The 16,587-nt window shown below is 42.7% G+C and overlaps 1 protein-coding gene across 1 annotated transcript in view; it reads right to left on the bottom strand.

The window, feature by feature from the left end:
- LOC118409177 (zinc finger protein 208-like) overlaps nt 1–15,653 on the bottom strand; it is a 22,522-nt gene extending 6,869 nt beyond the window's left edge. The window contains exons 1-3 of the mRNA XM_035810045.1: nt 14,963–15,653; nt 9,831–11,324; nt 1,208–2,296 (exon numbers count right to left, since the gene is read on the bottom strand). Of these exons, the coding sequence (XP_035665938.1) occupies nt 1,208–2,296; nt 9,831–11,314 (2,573 nt within the window). The 5' untranslated portion in view covers nt 11,315–11,324; nt 14,963–15,653. The remainder of the gene's footprint in view (nt 1–1,207; nt 2,297–9,830; nt 11,325–14,962) is intronic.
- Nucleotides 15,654–16,587: the final 934 nt, after the last annotated feature.

The raw sequence follows: 16,587 nt of genomic DNA, 5'->3' as shown, positions 1-16,587 counted from the left end.
ATTTTTTTCGACTACTAGTATATCTCCGCGACTCGACCTCTGCTTGGAGAGTACAAGAGACCTACAAATACATCTACCTGTATACATCGAAGAGTTTGTTACCATGTGCCTACATTATCTACAGCTACAATGACGGTTACTGGCAGGTCTAAACTGCTACAATTAAACTTGACCTATAAAACAACAACCCACAAAATTGTAACAAAGGGGATCTAAATAAACATTAACAACATCTCAGCTACAACTTACTTACTTGCTTACTTACAGCTACAACAATAAAATCAAATTAGTAGCCCTCACCACTTGAACGTACTTAAAAAGAACAGATACAACAAGTAAAAAAAGTGGTGCTGTCATATGAGAAATAGGTATGATGGTATGACAAAAACTTTACCTTAATATCTGTGAACTGAATAAATAAGCACACGCAAGAAGCCTACAATACTTCTACTTCTATTGAAATCAGTTTCTACTGAATATATCTACAGCTACAATAACAAAATTCGAAATACCGAAATAAATGGCATAAGCAATTGTAACAGAACGGACATTAATAAACATATCCCTGTGTCTATCATCTCTACAACTACCCCAATAGTAGGTCTATACACTGTTACAGTACAATTCAATCAAGAAAGAAAGCTACAAGCAAAAAGAAATGAAAAATTATACAACTTTCTGCGACTTATGATCCACTGCTCACCGAGCCAAGTGCGCTATCTACATAACGTGTCATTCTTGACGAAATCTAGAGTTAGTCAGATGAAAATTTGGAGTGAGTCCAATTCTTGTGTTGGAAATTACAATTCAACCATATTCAGAATGACTTTTGTACCAACACAGTTGAACGTTCGGGTTAAAAATTATGCTGTCATATAAGGAGCAATAAACAACATGCTACCTCATTAATGAAGCAGAAAACTCAATTTAGATACGAAGAAACCAAAAAAGGTTTCCCCTAACACTGATATCATGAACTTTGAAAATAAGAGAAAGGGCAGCAATGGACAGTGTAGTATAGAACACATTCGAAAACTGTTTACTACATTACCAAAAGGAAGCACAAAATGAAGTTTAGAAACCGTTTGCGGCGTACTTATGATGTCAGTAAATTTCGCGCCAGTCCTATTGAATCTGTCACAAGTGTGTTTCCACGTGTCTCTTCAGGTTACCCAGCACACTGAACTGCTTGTCGCACTCCTCACACTTATAGGGTTTCTCCCCTGTGTGAGTCCTCATATGTATCTTCAGATGACCCAGCTGACTAAACTGCTTGCAGCACTCCTCACATTTGTAGGGTTTCTCTCCAGTGTGAGTCCGCATGTGTTTCTCCAGACTACCCAGCTCACTGAACTGCTTGTCGCACTCCTCACACTTATAGGGTTTCTCCCCTGTGTGAGTCCGCATGTGAGTCTTCAGATGACCCAGCTGACTAAACTGCTTGCAGCACTCCTCACATTTGTAGGGTTTCTCTCCAGTGTGAGTCCGCATGTGTTTCTCCAGACTACCCAGCTCACTGAACTGCCTGCTGCACTCCTCACACCTGTAGGGTTTCTCTCCAGTGTGAGTCCGCATGTGTTTCTTCAGACTACCCAGCTCACTGAACTGCTTGCTGCACTCCTCACACCTGTAGGGCTTCTCCCCTGTGTGAGTCCTCATGTGTTTCTTCAGACTACCCAGCTCACTGAACTGCTTGTCGCACTCCTCACACCTGTAGGGTTTCTCTCCCGTGTGAGTCCGCATGTGTTTCTTCAGACTATCCAGCTCACTGAACTGCTTGCTGCACTCCTCACACTTGTAGGGTTTCTCCCCTGCGTGAGTCTGCATGTGTCTCTTCAGGTTACCCAGCACACTGAACTGCTTGTCGCACTCCTCACACTTATAGGGTTTCTCCCCTGTGTGAGTCCGCATGTGAGTCTTCAGAAGACCCAGCTGACTAAACTGCTTGCAGCACTCCTCACATTTGTAGGGTTTCTCTCCAGTGTGAGTCCGCATGTGTTTCTCCAGACTACCCAGCTCACTGAACTGCCTGCTGCACTCCTCACACCTGTAGGGTTTCTCTCCAGTGTGAGTCCGCATGTGTTTCTTCAGACTACCCAGCTCACTGAACTGCTTGCTGCACTCCTCACACTTGTAGGGTTTCTCTCCAGTGTGAGTCCGCACGTGTCTCTTCAGCTTACTTGATGTACTGAACTGTTTACCGCACTCCTTGCACCTCGGAGCGAACGCCCCAACTGAACCCCTGCAGCTGCTTATGCCATTACGACCGCTGTCTGTCGTCGCCATCAAGTCTTTTCTGTAATCAAAAATGAAGACAAAATCTATAGAAAAAATTGTCTATTGTAAAATTTGTAGTATGCAGTATAGTAGAATGCCATAATGCATATCACAACATTTGCATGGAGTGAACATTGCTACTAAAACAGGTAACTGAGAAATATTCAACTTTCATCGTTCCTGCCACCCAATACCACAAATTTGGGGGCATGTTTCAAACAACGGACCCGGTGAAACGTTGCTAAATAAGCATTTTGCTTTATTCTTTAGGGAGATGTTTGATTTTCTTAATGATACCACACAATAGTACCGTACATTCTCAAAATGATTATCCGATGTTCATTTAGGCATGACAATTCTTAAACGAATTTTGTCCTTCTTCGTATAGAGCAGGTTGACAGACTAGACTACAATGAAACCACACCATACAGGCAGCAAAATAACAAGCTAACCAAGGTAACCCGTTTGTCTGCCGCGTTGTCGATTTTGAAAGCCAATTCGCGAATCATGTTTAGGGCGCGGTCATATGTAGGTCGCGCTGTATTTTGATACCATAGGATTTTGTATTTTGTGTATCAAGGTAGTTTTCAGTAGACGTACAGAGATAGCACGTGACCTATGTGGCCGCGCCCTTACAGAAACCACGTGCTCATGATGCAGTAAGCTTCTTCTGTAGTAAGTTACATGTACGTTCGCGGACGTACAAGCTAATAATATAAACATATTTTCTGTCCTGTGGGTTGTGATTCAAGAGGTTAACAAAGGCGTTGTTTGCATGAAAGTCGGATTTCCACTATCTAAGACGCCAGCGGCATATGATCGACCATTGTTTCTTCGCAAGACGCGAGTTGACAGACAATGCCGCCGGGAAGTGACGCTGCTTAGACGCGATATCATATCTTCTGCATTTTACCAAGGAGGTTTTATAAAACCTATTTGTGTGCTACTGGGTTAAAATGGCACTGAGCAGGACTCGACCAACTGTACTGTGTTAGAAGTTACAGAGATTCTAAATTGTATTGTATGAGCGTGTACTACTTTGTATCGTTTGATGAAGTTTTGTACCTTTTAAATTTGGAAGACAACGCATGTCCCCAATTCCCTGAGACTGAGTAAGAATGCTTCTTGTCACACATTCATCGCTCTGCGCAAACAACACACTATATACCATTGCAAAATGGTTACTTCGACATCGTTACACAGTCGTACACAGTCAACACTGCTTACCTGACAGTTATCTGCGACTAGAACAGCTGAGAACGGGAACTGGCGTCTCGATGGGAAAGATGAGAGAAAGTCTCCGGCGTCTTTTTGCTACACACTGACGTGCGGAAATGCCTTGTAGATGACCCGGAAGTAATAGTCAGGGATCAATTTCTTGTACGTGATAAGGGACGTAGCGCACTGGGCCGTGAACTCGAAAAGAATGAGACAGAAGGCAACTAGAGACCCATTTTTATTGAGGACAGGAAGTTGTCTAACAATAAGAAGTCGGCATAGACGTTGATAAAAGGCATAAAAGAGCTGCGTCTGCGTCCCGGTGTTGTCGGATGATGAGCCGCTGTGGGTTCTTTTGCGGTGCCGACGCCAGGTCCAACCACCGGCACTCGACGTGATTTCCAATGGAAACGGCATTCTTTTTGACAAGAAACAGACAACTTCATTAATGTTTGCTGGTTTTCCCCCATCGGACAAACCCCATGTCTTGCAGTACTTTGACCTGCCGCTTTGTGGACCCGTCGGCGTACCGGCACTCAACGTGATTTTCGATGGAAACCGCATTGGCATTGTTTGTGACCATTTCAGGGGCAATTTCGACAGTTTGGGCGATCTGATGCGTTTGCCATTGAAACTAATACGTTGCCATTTTTTGGCTTTGGTTAAAAGAGGAATTTTCCTAAACAACCAGGTAGTTTTCACCGAAAATAAAGCCTATTTATTTTTCGACCAAAAAAGGCCATTTTCGACATTTCAATGAGAACGAGTGTTAACTGACTGGCTTCTGCACGACATGTCTGATCTTCAGTGAACAGCAGCAGGACTCTTAACGTTGTAGCATTATGTAATTAGGTCGGCCGCCAGGGGCGCGATTTTAGTCAGACTACAGTGGGCAGCAGCAGGACTCTTAACGCTATTACATTGCATATTGGGTTGAAACAGACGACAAACACACAGGTTACCGGTTATAATGTCTTTATTCACACAGATGCATAAACCCTTTGGATAATGGAAAAACTGCACCCAATGAGAGAGAGTTTGACAGGCAGAAAAAAAATACAACAAGTGTAGACGGACCAAAATTGCGTAGATCTTAAAGGAATTCTGGCATTTCTTACACAAAACCTATGATATAATATGATTCTATGATATGAGATTTTTGCAGCATGTCTACATAAAAGAGTCTAAAGACAAATACATAAAAGTATCGATCTTTCATTCACGCCATGATATTCAGTAGGCCAGACAACTTTGTGAAAGATGCTATTGCACAATGCGAGCATTTGCGTCTGTAAGAGAAAACGATGTTTTTTTTTCCCTATAGTTACAGTATCACTTTAAGTGGCGCCAAAAGGCTGTACAGAGATTGGCTCAATGCAGGGCAATAATGCAGTGATTACAAATCCGGAGGAACACAATATGAATATATGATATGTGATTTTGCAGCTTGTCTATATTCAGAGTCTTGGAAAGACAAAGGCGTAAAAGCTAATACAGAAAACTCTCGGTCTTTAATTCATACCACAGCATTCACTTTGGCAGAAAACTCACGCTCTTGCACAATGAGAGCATTTGTGAGACAAAATGATAAAAACGTTTGTGTTTTTGCCTATAGTTACAGTATCACTTTAAGTGGCGACAAGAGGCTGTACAGAGGTTAGTTCAATACAGAGCAATAAAATATGACAGGCTGTTTTTGGCATAAGTGATTATAAAGAGTAACTTTCTGAAGAAAAGATTACTAGGTAATTTTCAGACACAGGAAAGTGTGTTATCATATAATATTATTTGAAATTTCCTTAAGATGTTGACAGAAGTTGACCGAACCTAGTGGAAAGCCAAGTACCCCTTCAGCCTCTCATCTCCCCAGTCAGGAAAGTAGCAGATCAACAAGGATACAGCGGAGAGACATTCCAACTACTCTGACTTTCGTTTTTTTCGTAACATTTCTTTTCAAATATTTGAAAAGCTTTAACTGCCTAAAAAGCGTTGGCTAAAATCCTGGCAGAATCAAGAAAAAATGGAGAAAACATGGCAAAATGTCCAAAGACAGACTATCTAAAAAATTGAAAATTAAAGATATAAAAATTCAAATTTGAATTTAAAAACTTAAAATGCATATCTATATATTCAATCCATCTGACCAGTTCAATCCCACCCAGATGGGTAATATAACTGCACAAAGCCCGTCTAACCCTGGTGTGTCACTAGTCCAACCATGGTGTGTCACTAGTCCAACCCTGGTGTGTCACTAGTCCAACACTAGTGTGTCACTAGTCCAACCCTGGTGCGTCACTAGTCCTCCCGAGGGCTCGCCTGGCCACAGGTCTATCGGCTGGGAAGCAGCTTGTCGTTGTCCTCCCCCGGGTTGACTCAAGGCCCAGACAACAAACAAACACAAAAACAAAGAAACAAAAAGGAAATTGATGTGTGCCCTGCGTGTTACGTGTGCCCTGTGTGTAATGTGTGTGTGTGTGTGTTTGTGTGTGTATGTGTGTGTGATATGAGTGTATTTATGTGCCTATGTGAGTGGTGTGTATCCTGCTTGTGACATGCACTGTCTATGTGTTTTATGTGTTATATCTGTGTATGTATGTATGTATGTATGTGTGTGTGTGTGTGTGTGTGTGTGTGTGTGTGTTTGATGTGTATGGGTGTGTCTGTGCCTATGTGCCTGTGTGTGTGTGTGTGTGTGTGTGTGTGTATGTGTGTGTGTGTGTGTGTGTGTGTGTGTGTGTGCCTATGTGCCTGTATGTGTGCTTATGTATGTTGGGGTGCGTGTGCTGTGTGTGAGACAGCGAACCGCTGAGCAGATAGGAGAGGGTAGAGAGGGGATGGGATAGATCCAGCAGACAGAGGAAGGTAGAGTACTAGTAGGGAGGGAACATAAGAGACACAAACAGCAGACAGAAGAGGGTAGAGGATAGGGAGGGAATATAAGAGACACAAACAGCAGATAGAGGAGGGTATACGTAGAGGATAGAGAGTGGATAGAAGAGACATAAACAGCAGGCAGAGGAGGGTATACGTAGAGGATAGAGAGTGGATAGAAGAGACATAAACAGCAGGCAGAGGGCGGTAGAGGATAGAGAGGGGGTAGAAGTAACAAATAGAGGAGGATAGAAGATAGAAATGAGACATGAGAGGCACTGACAGCAGAAAGAGACGGGATAGAAGAGACACAAACAGTAGACAGAGGAGGGTAGAGGATAGGGAGGGGATAGAAGAGTCACAGCGAACAACAGACCGACTTTGGAGCCCAATGTCCGACTGTTGTCCGCAGCTCGGAGCCTCGAACCAATCCGGAGGAGGGCCTAATTTGGAACAGCCGACTGACATCTGAGACCCCCCCCCCTTTTTTTTCAGCGGGCCCTTTCGGGAGGACGAGTGGCACACCAGGGTACCCTGGGTACCGGGGCTGTGTACCTAGTATAGCTGTCCTGTACCAGTACCCACAGGATTGTTTAGGTACAGGTCCGAACCTGAACATCTGGGACACCTGAACAAAATAAATCAAATGAAAACCAGATAAATGATAGATAGATATTGTCTGATAGATGACAATGTTGTCAACGTATACTTAAAAGTTGACAAAACTTCAGGTTTTTAGATTAAATGATGGAATAAGAAAATCCTTATAATGAAATCATAATTTTCTGCTCACAAAATACGTTTGACGATTAAAATATGTAAATCGTCGTAGAGCGCCGACAATTTACTGTTTGCAAAATTCTGTTGGCTACATGTATAGCCAAAAGATAATAAGAGAAACCGGGTCCGGTCACGAAACATGTTAGGTACACAACCCCACCGTGCAAAATTAGATCAAAGAAAAATTCTGAAAATTTCACATTTCCGTCGTTCTTCCACCCAAAATCTTAACACATACAACATAACATGCTTAACAACAGTCGACACCAAGGCTAACATTAGCAGTAATCAACATTTCCATGTAGTAGTAATTTGACATTATAAACAGGCTTTTGAATCCTAGGGTATCTCATAGTCTAGCCTATAGTATGCAATAATGTACAAAGGCAGCTTTGGGGCATCAAACACTGGGAGTTTTATTTTCACACAAACAAAAGTTCTCCCGGACACAAAGATATCTATCTATACAAGGAGTATGTCAGTACAATACTATCCTAAAGCTCTTTTACACATTACATTAGTACGTACAACAGACGTTTCATCTACAAACAGTTCATTCATGAACACATACGATTTTTACTAAGATCATTATTGTCGCAAACAACTATGACAAAGAAAGAAGGCAATACAATGGATTGACTAACAGATATTAGGGTCGGGTGGGATTAGGGTGCAGAACAAATTGCGAAGCGTTGCTGCGTGCTTAGCATCTGAGAGCAAAGTGTCACTAACGACGGACGTTATCTATTTATAAGACAGAAGGAGATGATTCCTTCCCGTTGACTCATCTTTACAACCTACTGAGTCAGGACAGATTGGGGATGTTCCCTGCTGAGATCATCCGGCGTCCATCTGAAGTGGACACGCTAGTGTTAACGTGCGGCTTTCCGAGAAGCGGTGGTCTTCAAAACTCAAATGAATAATACATACATCCATTTACACATAAATCAGTATTTAAGAGTGCGGACAAGTATGGAATAGCACTGTTTTTGTACCTATCATATCTGGCAAAAGGTATGCTAAGCTCGAGCCCTCCTTTTAAACTTCTGTTGTGAACTTCATTACGTGTAGCTGGCAACTAGCTTCGAAAAGTGGAAGAATTAAACATGGATTTCGCAAACTTAAGATATAGAAATTCTCTGGCCATGTGGTGAATTGCCGCCGCCGCGCGGAACCGTCGGCGTCAGTACTCAACGTGATTTTCCATGGAAACTGCATTCATTGTTTTGTGGCCATTTCATTGGCGCCAATTCCGACAGTTGGGGCGATCTAATGGTTTGTAAAGACCGATGTTAGCTCAATTGCGATTTCCTTGCTTTCTATCACATATTTCCGGGTCAGTATGCGATGTGACCATACAGTCTGGGTTTTAAGAATCTTGTGCAAATCCCAGATTTATGCCAATGGCCGTGTTAGTGTCTAATCTAGCTGTATGAATTATAGCTGTAGAGATTAGAATAGTATCAAGTTGCGTGTCGTATTTGCAACAGAGTTAGAAATATAAATATGGTGCCATATATATGTTATAACCAAACGCTAGAAGACTTTGAAATCAAAATGACTCGAGGGCATAAGACAATTAAGGAGTATTTGGGGTGCGATTTAAACACGTGAAATTAGTTACCTCCTTCTTGATCTCCACCACTACCGGGGAAACATAGAATCATAAGAAAAGGCTACTGAGAATAAATGACACTGATCGAAATCTGTTAATCGTGTGACTCCAACTAGAACGGCAAATTACTTTCGTTTGTGTAAAAAAAATTGAAGGAATCCACATGCCATCGACCCTTTATAATATCAGTCCTGTCCACAATCTATGTAGTTTTCCTTTTGCGTGATGTACCAAGGTTATCTGCCCAAAACTTCTAGGGTTGTAAACAAAAGTTTGCACGTCTGTCATAAATGAATCGACTCCCTTCAATGTTGTGACAAAACAAAAACAAACTTTATTTCATATCCCTAGAGCGACGGGCACATACAAGAGATCTACTAATACCTTACATATACCAACATCAAGATAAGTTTGTAACCTATGCCTACTATATCTACAGCTACAATAACAGAAAGCTTATCGTAAATGCTACAATAAACCTGAACTGTAACAGAATTAATAACATACACAAATGTAGTAGAAGGGCTATAAATGTATATAACAATGTGTTAACTCAATTAACAGTTAGTGGATTAACTGTAACATCGAACTAGTTGCAACATAGCATGTTCTTAAAGATGAATACAGAAGCACATACAGGAGACGTACAAACATCGCTACCTGTATAAACATCAAAATTAGTTTGTAACCCTGTAACCACAGCTAGAATAACAGATGCTACAGAGCGTTCTAAAATGCTGCAATTACATCCGTAGTTACAACCGGAATGAACATAACCCTGTATCATCTTTACAGCTACCGAAAAGGATCTCATGAGAAAACAAGGGGATTCAAGGGGGTTTGTCTTAAAACTTATACCATATTCTTAAAAACTTAATGAAAAAAAACCTTAATGGGCTGAGTGTAGTATACAATGCAATAGTAAATATCAGTTATGCATTACCGTCTGGAATCGACACAATCGCTGAAGGTAAGACTGTAGCATGGAGCAAAATTTAACAAGTCGTTTGTGGCGTACATGCGATGCTAGTGTCTTATTTCACGTCCGTCCTTCTAAGAAATTTGTCACAGGTGTGTTTTCATGTGTTTCTTCAGACTATCCAGCCGGGGGAACTGTTTACTGCAAGCCTCACACCTGTAAGTTTTCTCCCCTGTGTGAGTCCGCATGTGAGTCTTCAGGTTACCCAGCTGAGTGAACTGCTTGCTGCACTTCTCACAACTGTAGGGCTTCTCCCCTGTGTGGGTGCGCATGTGAGTCTTCAGACTACCCAGCTCGCTAAACTGTCTGCTGCACTCCTCACACTTGTAGGGCTTCTCCCCTGTGTGCGTCCTTATATGTCTCTTCAAATTACTCAACTCACTGAACTGCCTGTTGCACTCCTCACACCTGTAGGATTTTTCCCCTGTGTGAGTCCGCATGTGACATTTCAGAGGACCCAACTGACTAAACTGCCTGCTGCACTCCTCACACCTGTAGGGTTTCTCTCCTGTGTGAGTCCGCATGTGTTTCTTCAGATGTTCAAGCTGACTGAACTGCTTGCTGCACTCCTCACACCTGTAGGGTTTCTCTCCGGTGTGAGTTCGCAGGTGTTTCTTCAGATTACCGAGCTCACTGAACTGCTTGCTGCACTCCTCACACTGGTAGGGTTTGTCCCCTGAGTGAGTCATCATGTGTCTCTTGAGATGGTCAAGCCGAATGAATTGTTTGCTGCATTCCTTACACTTGTAGGGTTTCTCACCTGTGTGAGCATGCATGTGCTTCTTAAGATTACCCTGTGTACTAAACTGCTTGCTGCATTCATTACACTTGTAACGTTTCACACCTGTGTGTGTCCGCATGTGTGTCTTGAGATTGTGAAGAAGAGTGAATTGCTTGCTGCACTCCTCACACCTGTAGGGTTTCTCTCCTGTGTGTGTCCTCATATGTGTTTTCAGATGGTTAAGCTTACTGAACTGCTTGCTGCACTCCTCACACTTGTAGGGTTTCTCCCCTGTGTGGGTGCGCATGTGTTCCTTTAGTTTACTTCGTGTACTGAACTGCTTGCTGCACTCCTGACAACTGTAGGGTTTTTCCCCCGTGTGAGTGCGCATGTGTCTCTTCAGTTTACTCAACTCACTGAAGTGCGTGCTGCACACTTCGCACTTGTAGGGTTTCTCCCCAGTGTGAGTCCGCATGTGTTTCTTCAGATCACCCAGCTCAACGAACTGCCTGTTGCACTGCTCACACGTGTAAGGTTTCTCCCCTGTGTGAGTCCGTATGTGCCTCTTCAGACTACTTGATGTACTGAACCGCCTGCTGCACTCCTCACATTTGTAGGGTTTCTCGCCTGAGTGAGTCCGCATGTGACTTTTCAGACTACTGAGCTGACTGAACTGCTTGCTGCACTCCTCGCATCTGTAAGGTTTCTCCCCTGTGTGAGTCCGCAGGTGAATCTTCAGATTATGCGCTGTACTGAACTGCTTGCTGCACTCCTCACACCTATGAAGAGTGTTGACAAACCCTCCAACCGAACCTCTGCTTACGTCATTACGGCAGCACGTTGTTTTCTCCATCTGGTCACTTCTATAACAAGTGAAGACAAAAATGGAAAGAATTAAAATTTGTCAATGGTATTTTTCATTTATTACTTTGCAGCATATGAGAATGTTATAATAGACACTACAGTACACTACGGTCATGCTACAAACAATGGATCCGTTTGAATGATTACATCAAAGCATAGTCTCGACCAGACTCCGGTCTGGCCGAATGGTAAAGGGGGACTCTGGCCAAGTTAGGAATAAACACCTAGTAGGGGGCTAATTGACCAATGAGTGAACTGACCAGCTGGATAGACTGCAGAAGACTGACATCCCATGGCATCTTACATGTCCCTATTTGGCCAAATTCTTCTCTTTTTTCCCCTCCAATTGACAGGTCTGCTTGGAGACTAGCTAACGCAACTGAATGAGCGTTATTGTTTCATTCTCTGGGGGAATCTTGGATTTTCTTAATAATAACGTTCATCCAGAAAATCTTTACCCTATTTGAAAGACGTCGTTGACTTTGAATCTTTCAGTATGACAGTTTCTAGCCTGCGTAAAAGGGAGTATCATCCTAGTTAGATTACTGTGACTCCCATACGAGTATCATCCTGGTTACTAGTTGTGTAAACTGACTAGGGTGATATTCGGGTTTGACAATTTGACGTTTTTTTTTAGGTTTTGTCGGAATTTCTACTTTGTATTGTTTTCTCGATGCCGTGAGACGTCAAGAAAACAATACAAAGTAGAAATCCCGACAAAAACGCATAAACAAATGTTAAAAAGCAGCTGGAACCAAACCTCTGATTGGAGACTAATAGCCTCCATAGCAAGCTCTCTGGGCATTTTGTGAGCTTAAAATACACATTTTGCCGATGTCTTGATTTTGTACAACCGGTCGGCTGTACAAACGACCCAGTACAAAAAGAAGCCATCAGCAAAAAGCCAACAAAAGGCCCAGACAGCCAGCTATGGAGGCTTTGTTCATTCAACAGACAATGCGGCCGGCAAAAGTGACGCCATCTGGACGGAAAACCATAGCGAATTTTCAGCATAATTTTTACCACAATCCATAAAAGGAAAGAAACGCTACGAATTTTGAAAAGCTACTTTCAAATTATATACATGTAGCTATTTCACAGGCTGGGTGGGTAGAACCCTGAAGCGCCAGTGAGAAATCTGTGAGAAATTCTTTGTGGCGAAATTATTCTTGGGCCGGGACCGATGGACCGAACGTTAACGTACTGACAAGCGTTCTGTCTAGAAATGTATTTTGCCACAAACATACGTAAGTATGAGTACAACATAGATTATCATCAATTCTAACACAATATTTTGGTGAGTAGGGCGCAGTTCTGTTTGTCGTCTAAATTATACCCTTGTTGACTTGATCCGTTCATGCATCGTCGAGCCGGGAGCCCCCCTCCCCACACGCATAAAGAAACAACAAAAAGCCGTCGAAAATCGTTACTTGTAGTTCTGTACTTCGAAATCGCTACACAGCCTTACACAGAGAGTCGTCAACACTCCTTACCTGACAGTTATCTGCGATTAGAACACCTCAGAACGGGAACTGGCGTCTCAAAAGGAAGACGAGAGAAAATCTTCGTTGTCTTTTCCACGCGCTCTAGAACGAACGGAAATGCCCTAGTGATGACCCGGAAGTACACGACAGTTTCTTGTACCTGATTACTCACAAGAAGCAGAAGATGACCGTCTACTGGTGAAAGGATGACGTCATGCCATGAACAAAAAATGTAGTCTGAAACGATTCTCTTATCACATGGTCAAATCACATATATACTGCATTTACGCGTTTTCACAGATGAGCTATTTTTGTTTGTTTGTCGTAGCGTGTGTTCATGTTTTTTCCAGCTGATCTTGGACCAAGGCGGCATGGTGTGAGCCAGAAAATGGTGTAAATTGCAAGATGGAAATTAAGATGCACGTCGCATTTATTATTGATTTAGAAATATAAGTACATGTATACTAGTAATCTTACAATCCATAATGTAGTCAAACGACCATAACCTTCCGCTAAGTACATGTATGATCATTTCATACATGATGTAATCAAGTAGCCATAACCTATCGCGAAAGCAAAAACGGCTCGAGGAATAAGAATAGAAGAGGGTCTGCATGCTCTTTTACGTAAGGCGTAGGCAGCCTACTTTATTTCCCGTAATTCGTAGGGAGAACCATCTTATGTACGTAATTCGTAGCGAGGCGACCAAATTTTAGCGTAATTGCCTTCTTTGATTTAGCGTAATACGTAGGGGTTCTTCTGAATTCAGCGTAAATCGTTGTCGGGACCCCCATGCAGACCCTCATAGAATGGTTGTGGTTTCGTTCGATTAACTGCCTCTAAATCTTTGCCACTTTTAAATACTAGTAAAGCACGCTTAGAATCGATGGAAAGGGTGCAAAATAAAACGCAAACTAAACTAACCCGACCGAAATCGCTGCTTGGTGAGTGGTGGGCCATTATGCAGTTATAACTCAAACAAGGATGTCGAATTACTTTCATTTGATTCATTTCTTGTGCTATCAATTAGAGTCTACAATAAGATCCAGCGCATCAGCAACCCTTGGTAATGTGGTGTACACTTGATGTAGTTTTCCTTTCGCACGGTGCAATAAGGTCATGTACCAAAATGTTTGATTTCTAGTCGTTAACAGTAAACCGGTCTCTATTAAACAGATAAAGTTTTCTTCAGTGTTATAACAAAAGCCGAATAAATAAAATCATATCAAAGAAACTTTATTGTAACTGAACAAAATAACATAAATGAATATAACAGAAGGGCTCTTCATAAACTGGTACTCACTCACTGAGACTGCACTCCTCACACTTGTAGGGCTTCTCCCCTGTGTGAGTTCGCATGTGAGTCTTTAGATGACCCAGCTGACTAAACTACACGCGTCGCGCGTTCGCCGTATTTTGATACCATAGGATTTTGCATTTTGTGTATCATTTATGCTATGGGACCGATGAGGTGAGGTGAGGTGTATCAAGGCAGTTTTCAGGAGACGCACAGAGATCGCACGTGACCTATGTGACCGTGCACTTACAGAAACCATGTGCTCATGATGCAGTAAGCTTCTTCTGTAGTAACTTCAGTAGTAAGTTACATGTACGTTCGCGGACGTACAAGCTAATAATATAAACATATTTTCTGTCCTGTGGATTGTGATTCAAGAGGTTAACAAAGGCGTTGTTTGCATGAAAGTCGGATTTCCACTATCTAAGACGCCAGCGGCATATGATCGACCATTGTTTCTTCGCAAGACGCGAGTTGACAGACAATGCCGCCGGGAAGTGACGCTGCTTAGACGCGACATCATATCTTCTGCATTTTACCAAGGAGGTTTTATAAAACCTATTTGTGTGCTACTGGGTTAAAATGGCACTGAGCAGGACTCGACCACCTGTACTGTGTTAGAAGTTATAAAGATTCTAAATTGTATTGTATCGTTTGATGAAGTTTTGTACCTTTTAAATTTGGAAGACAACGCATGTCCCAAATTCCCTGAGACTGAGTACGTAAAGAATGCTTCTTGTCACACATTCATCGCCCTGCGCACTATACACACTATATACCAACAACACACTATATACCATTGGAAAATGGTTACTTCGACATCGTTACACAGTCGTACACAGTCAACACTGCTTACCTGACAGTTATCTGCGACTAGAACAGCTCGGACTCGGGAACTGGCGTCTCGACAGGAAAGATGAGAGAAAGTCTCCGGCGTCTTTTTGCTACACACTGACGTGCGGAAATGCCTTGTAGATGACCCGGAAGTAATAGTCATGGATCAATTTCTTGTACGTGATAAGGGACGTAGCGCACTGGGCCATGAACTCAAAAAGAATGAGACAGAAGGCAACTAGAGACCCATTTTTATTGAGGACAGGAAGTTGTCTAACAATAAGAAGTCGGCATAGACGTTGATAAAAGGCATAAAAGAGCTGCGTCTGCGTCCCGGTGTTGTCGGATGATGAGCCGCTGTGGGTTCTTTTGTGGTGCCGACGCCAGGTCCAACCACCGGCACTCGACGTGATTTCCAATGGAAACGGCATTCTTTTTGACAAGAAACAGACAACTTCATTAATGTTTTCTGGCTTTCCCCCATCGGACAAACCCCATGTCTTGCAGTACTTTGACCTGCCGCTTTGTGGACCCGACGGCGTACCGGCACTCAACGTGATTTTCGATGGAAACCGCATTGACATTGTTTGTGACCATTTCAGGGGCAATTTCGACAGTTTGGGCGATCTGATGCGTTTGCCGGTTTGTAAAGGCCGCTGTTAGTTCATCGTCGATTTTTTTCCTTGCTTTCTATCACAAATTTCCGGGTCAGTATGCGATGAGGGTCTGCATGGGGGGGTCTTGGTAACGCTTAACGGTGAATTCAGGAGGCCCGGTAACGCTTAACGGTAAATTCGGGAGGCCCGCTAACGCTTAACGGTAAATTCAGAAGGAGTTACAACGCATAACAATTAAGTAACATTGACGTGCATTCCTATTCATACAGCGCTAGAGTAGTTATATCAATGGGTGAAAATATCCGACTAATGACATTTTGAGAAGCAAAAGGTGCCCAGAACCCGGAGGAATGACAAGGACAATGTCCATGACATCTGTAAATTGACGGAGGCGGATCTAGAGTTCCCGGCCCGCCACAGAGACGGCGGCAGCAAATTTCTTATGGAGGGATTGAACTATTGTTTCAGCACATAGAGCGCCGAAGGCGCGACGCATCCCGGGGGGTTTCGGGGGTATGCTCCCCCGGGAAAATTTTAAAATCAAGACCCTCTTAAATGCTATTTCCTGCATTTTTCGGCAAAATTTTGCCAACCGACTAAGCTAGGTTGATTTTGAAATTTTTATCAAATTACACATGGTTATAGCTTTGGCCTCCACCGGGTCCACCCCCAGAGCCCCCGACATATTTTAACATTTCGATTCGAGCTCGGAAGGCAGGAGACGTTGCAATATAAGTCCGGGGAAATTTTAAAATCTGGACCGTCTGAAACGCCATTTACTGCCTTTTGAAGGACAGATTTTGCTGTAAGACGAAGCTAAATCAGATATAACATTTTCTTAGAGAGAAAAGTTTTTTTGTGCGAAAACCCACGCCCCTAACATATTTTCGCAATGTCGTCGTAAGCGCCAAAGCGCAAGCCGTCGCAAGGGAGAAACCTCATTTTCTGCATTCTAGGAGTACTTTTTGCCCGAAACTAAGCTTGACACTGAAATCTGTATGAGTGATAAAGTTTTTGAGGGCAACGCTTC

The sequence above is a fragment of the Branchiostoma floridae genome, chromosome 2 (assembly GCF_000003815.2).
Source record: "Branchiostoma floridae strain S238N-H82 chromosome 2, Bfl_VNyyK, whole genome shotgun sequence".
Lineage (NCBI taxonomy): Eukaryota > Metazoa > Chordata > Leptocardii > Amphioxiformes > Branchiostomatidae > Branchiostoma > Branchiostoma floridae.
The sequence above is the reverse complement of the archived record's forward strand: the minus strand, read 5'-3'. Positions and strand labels throughout refer to the sequence as shown.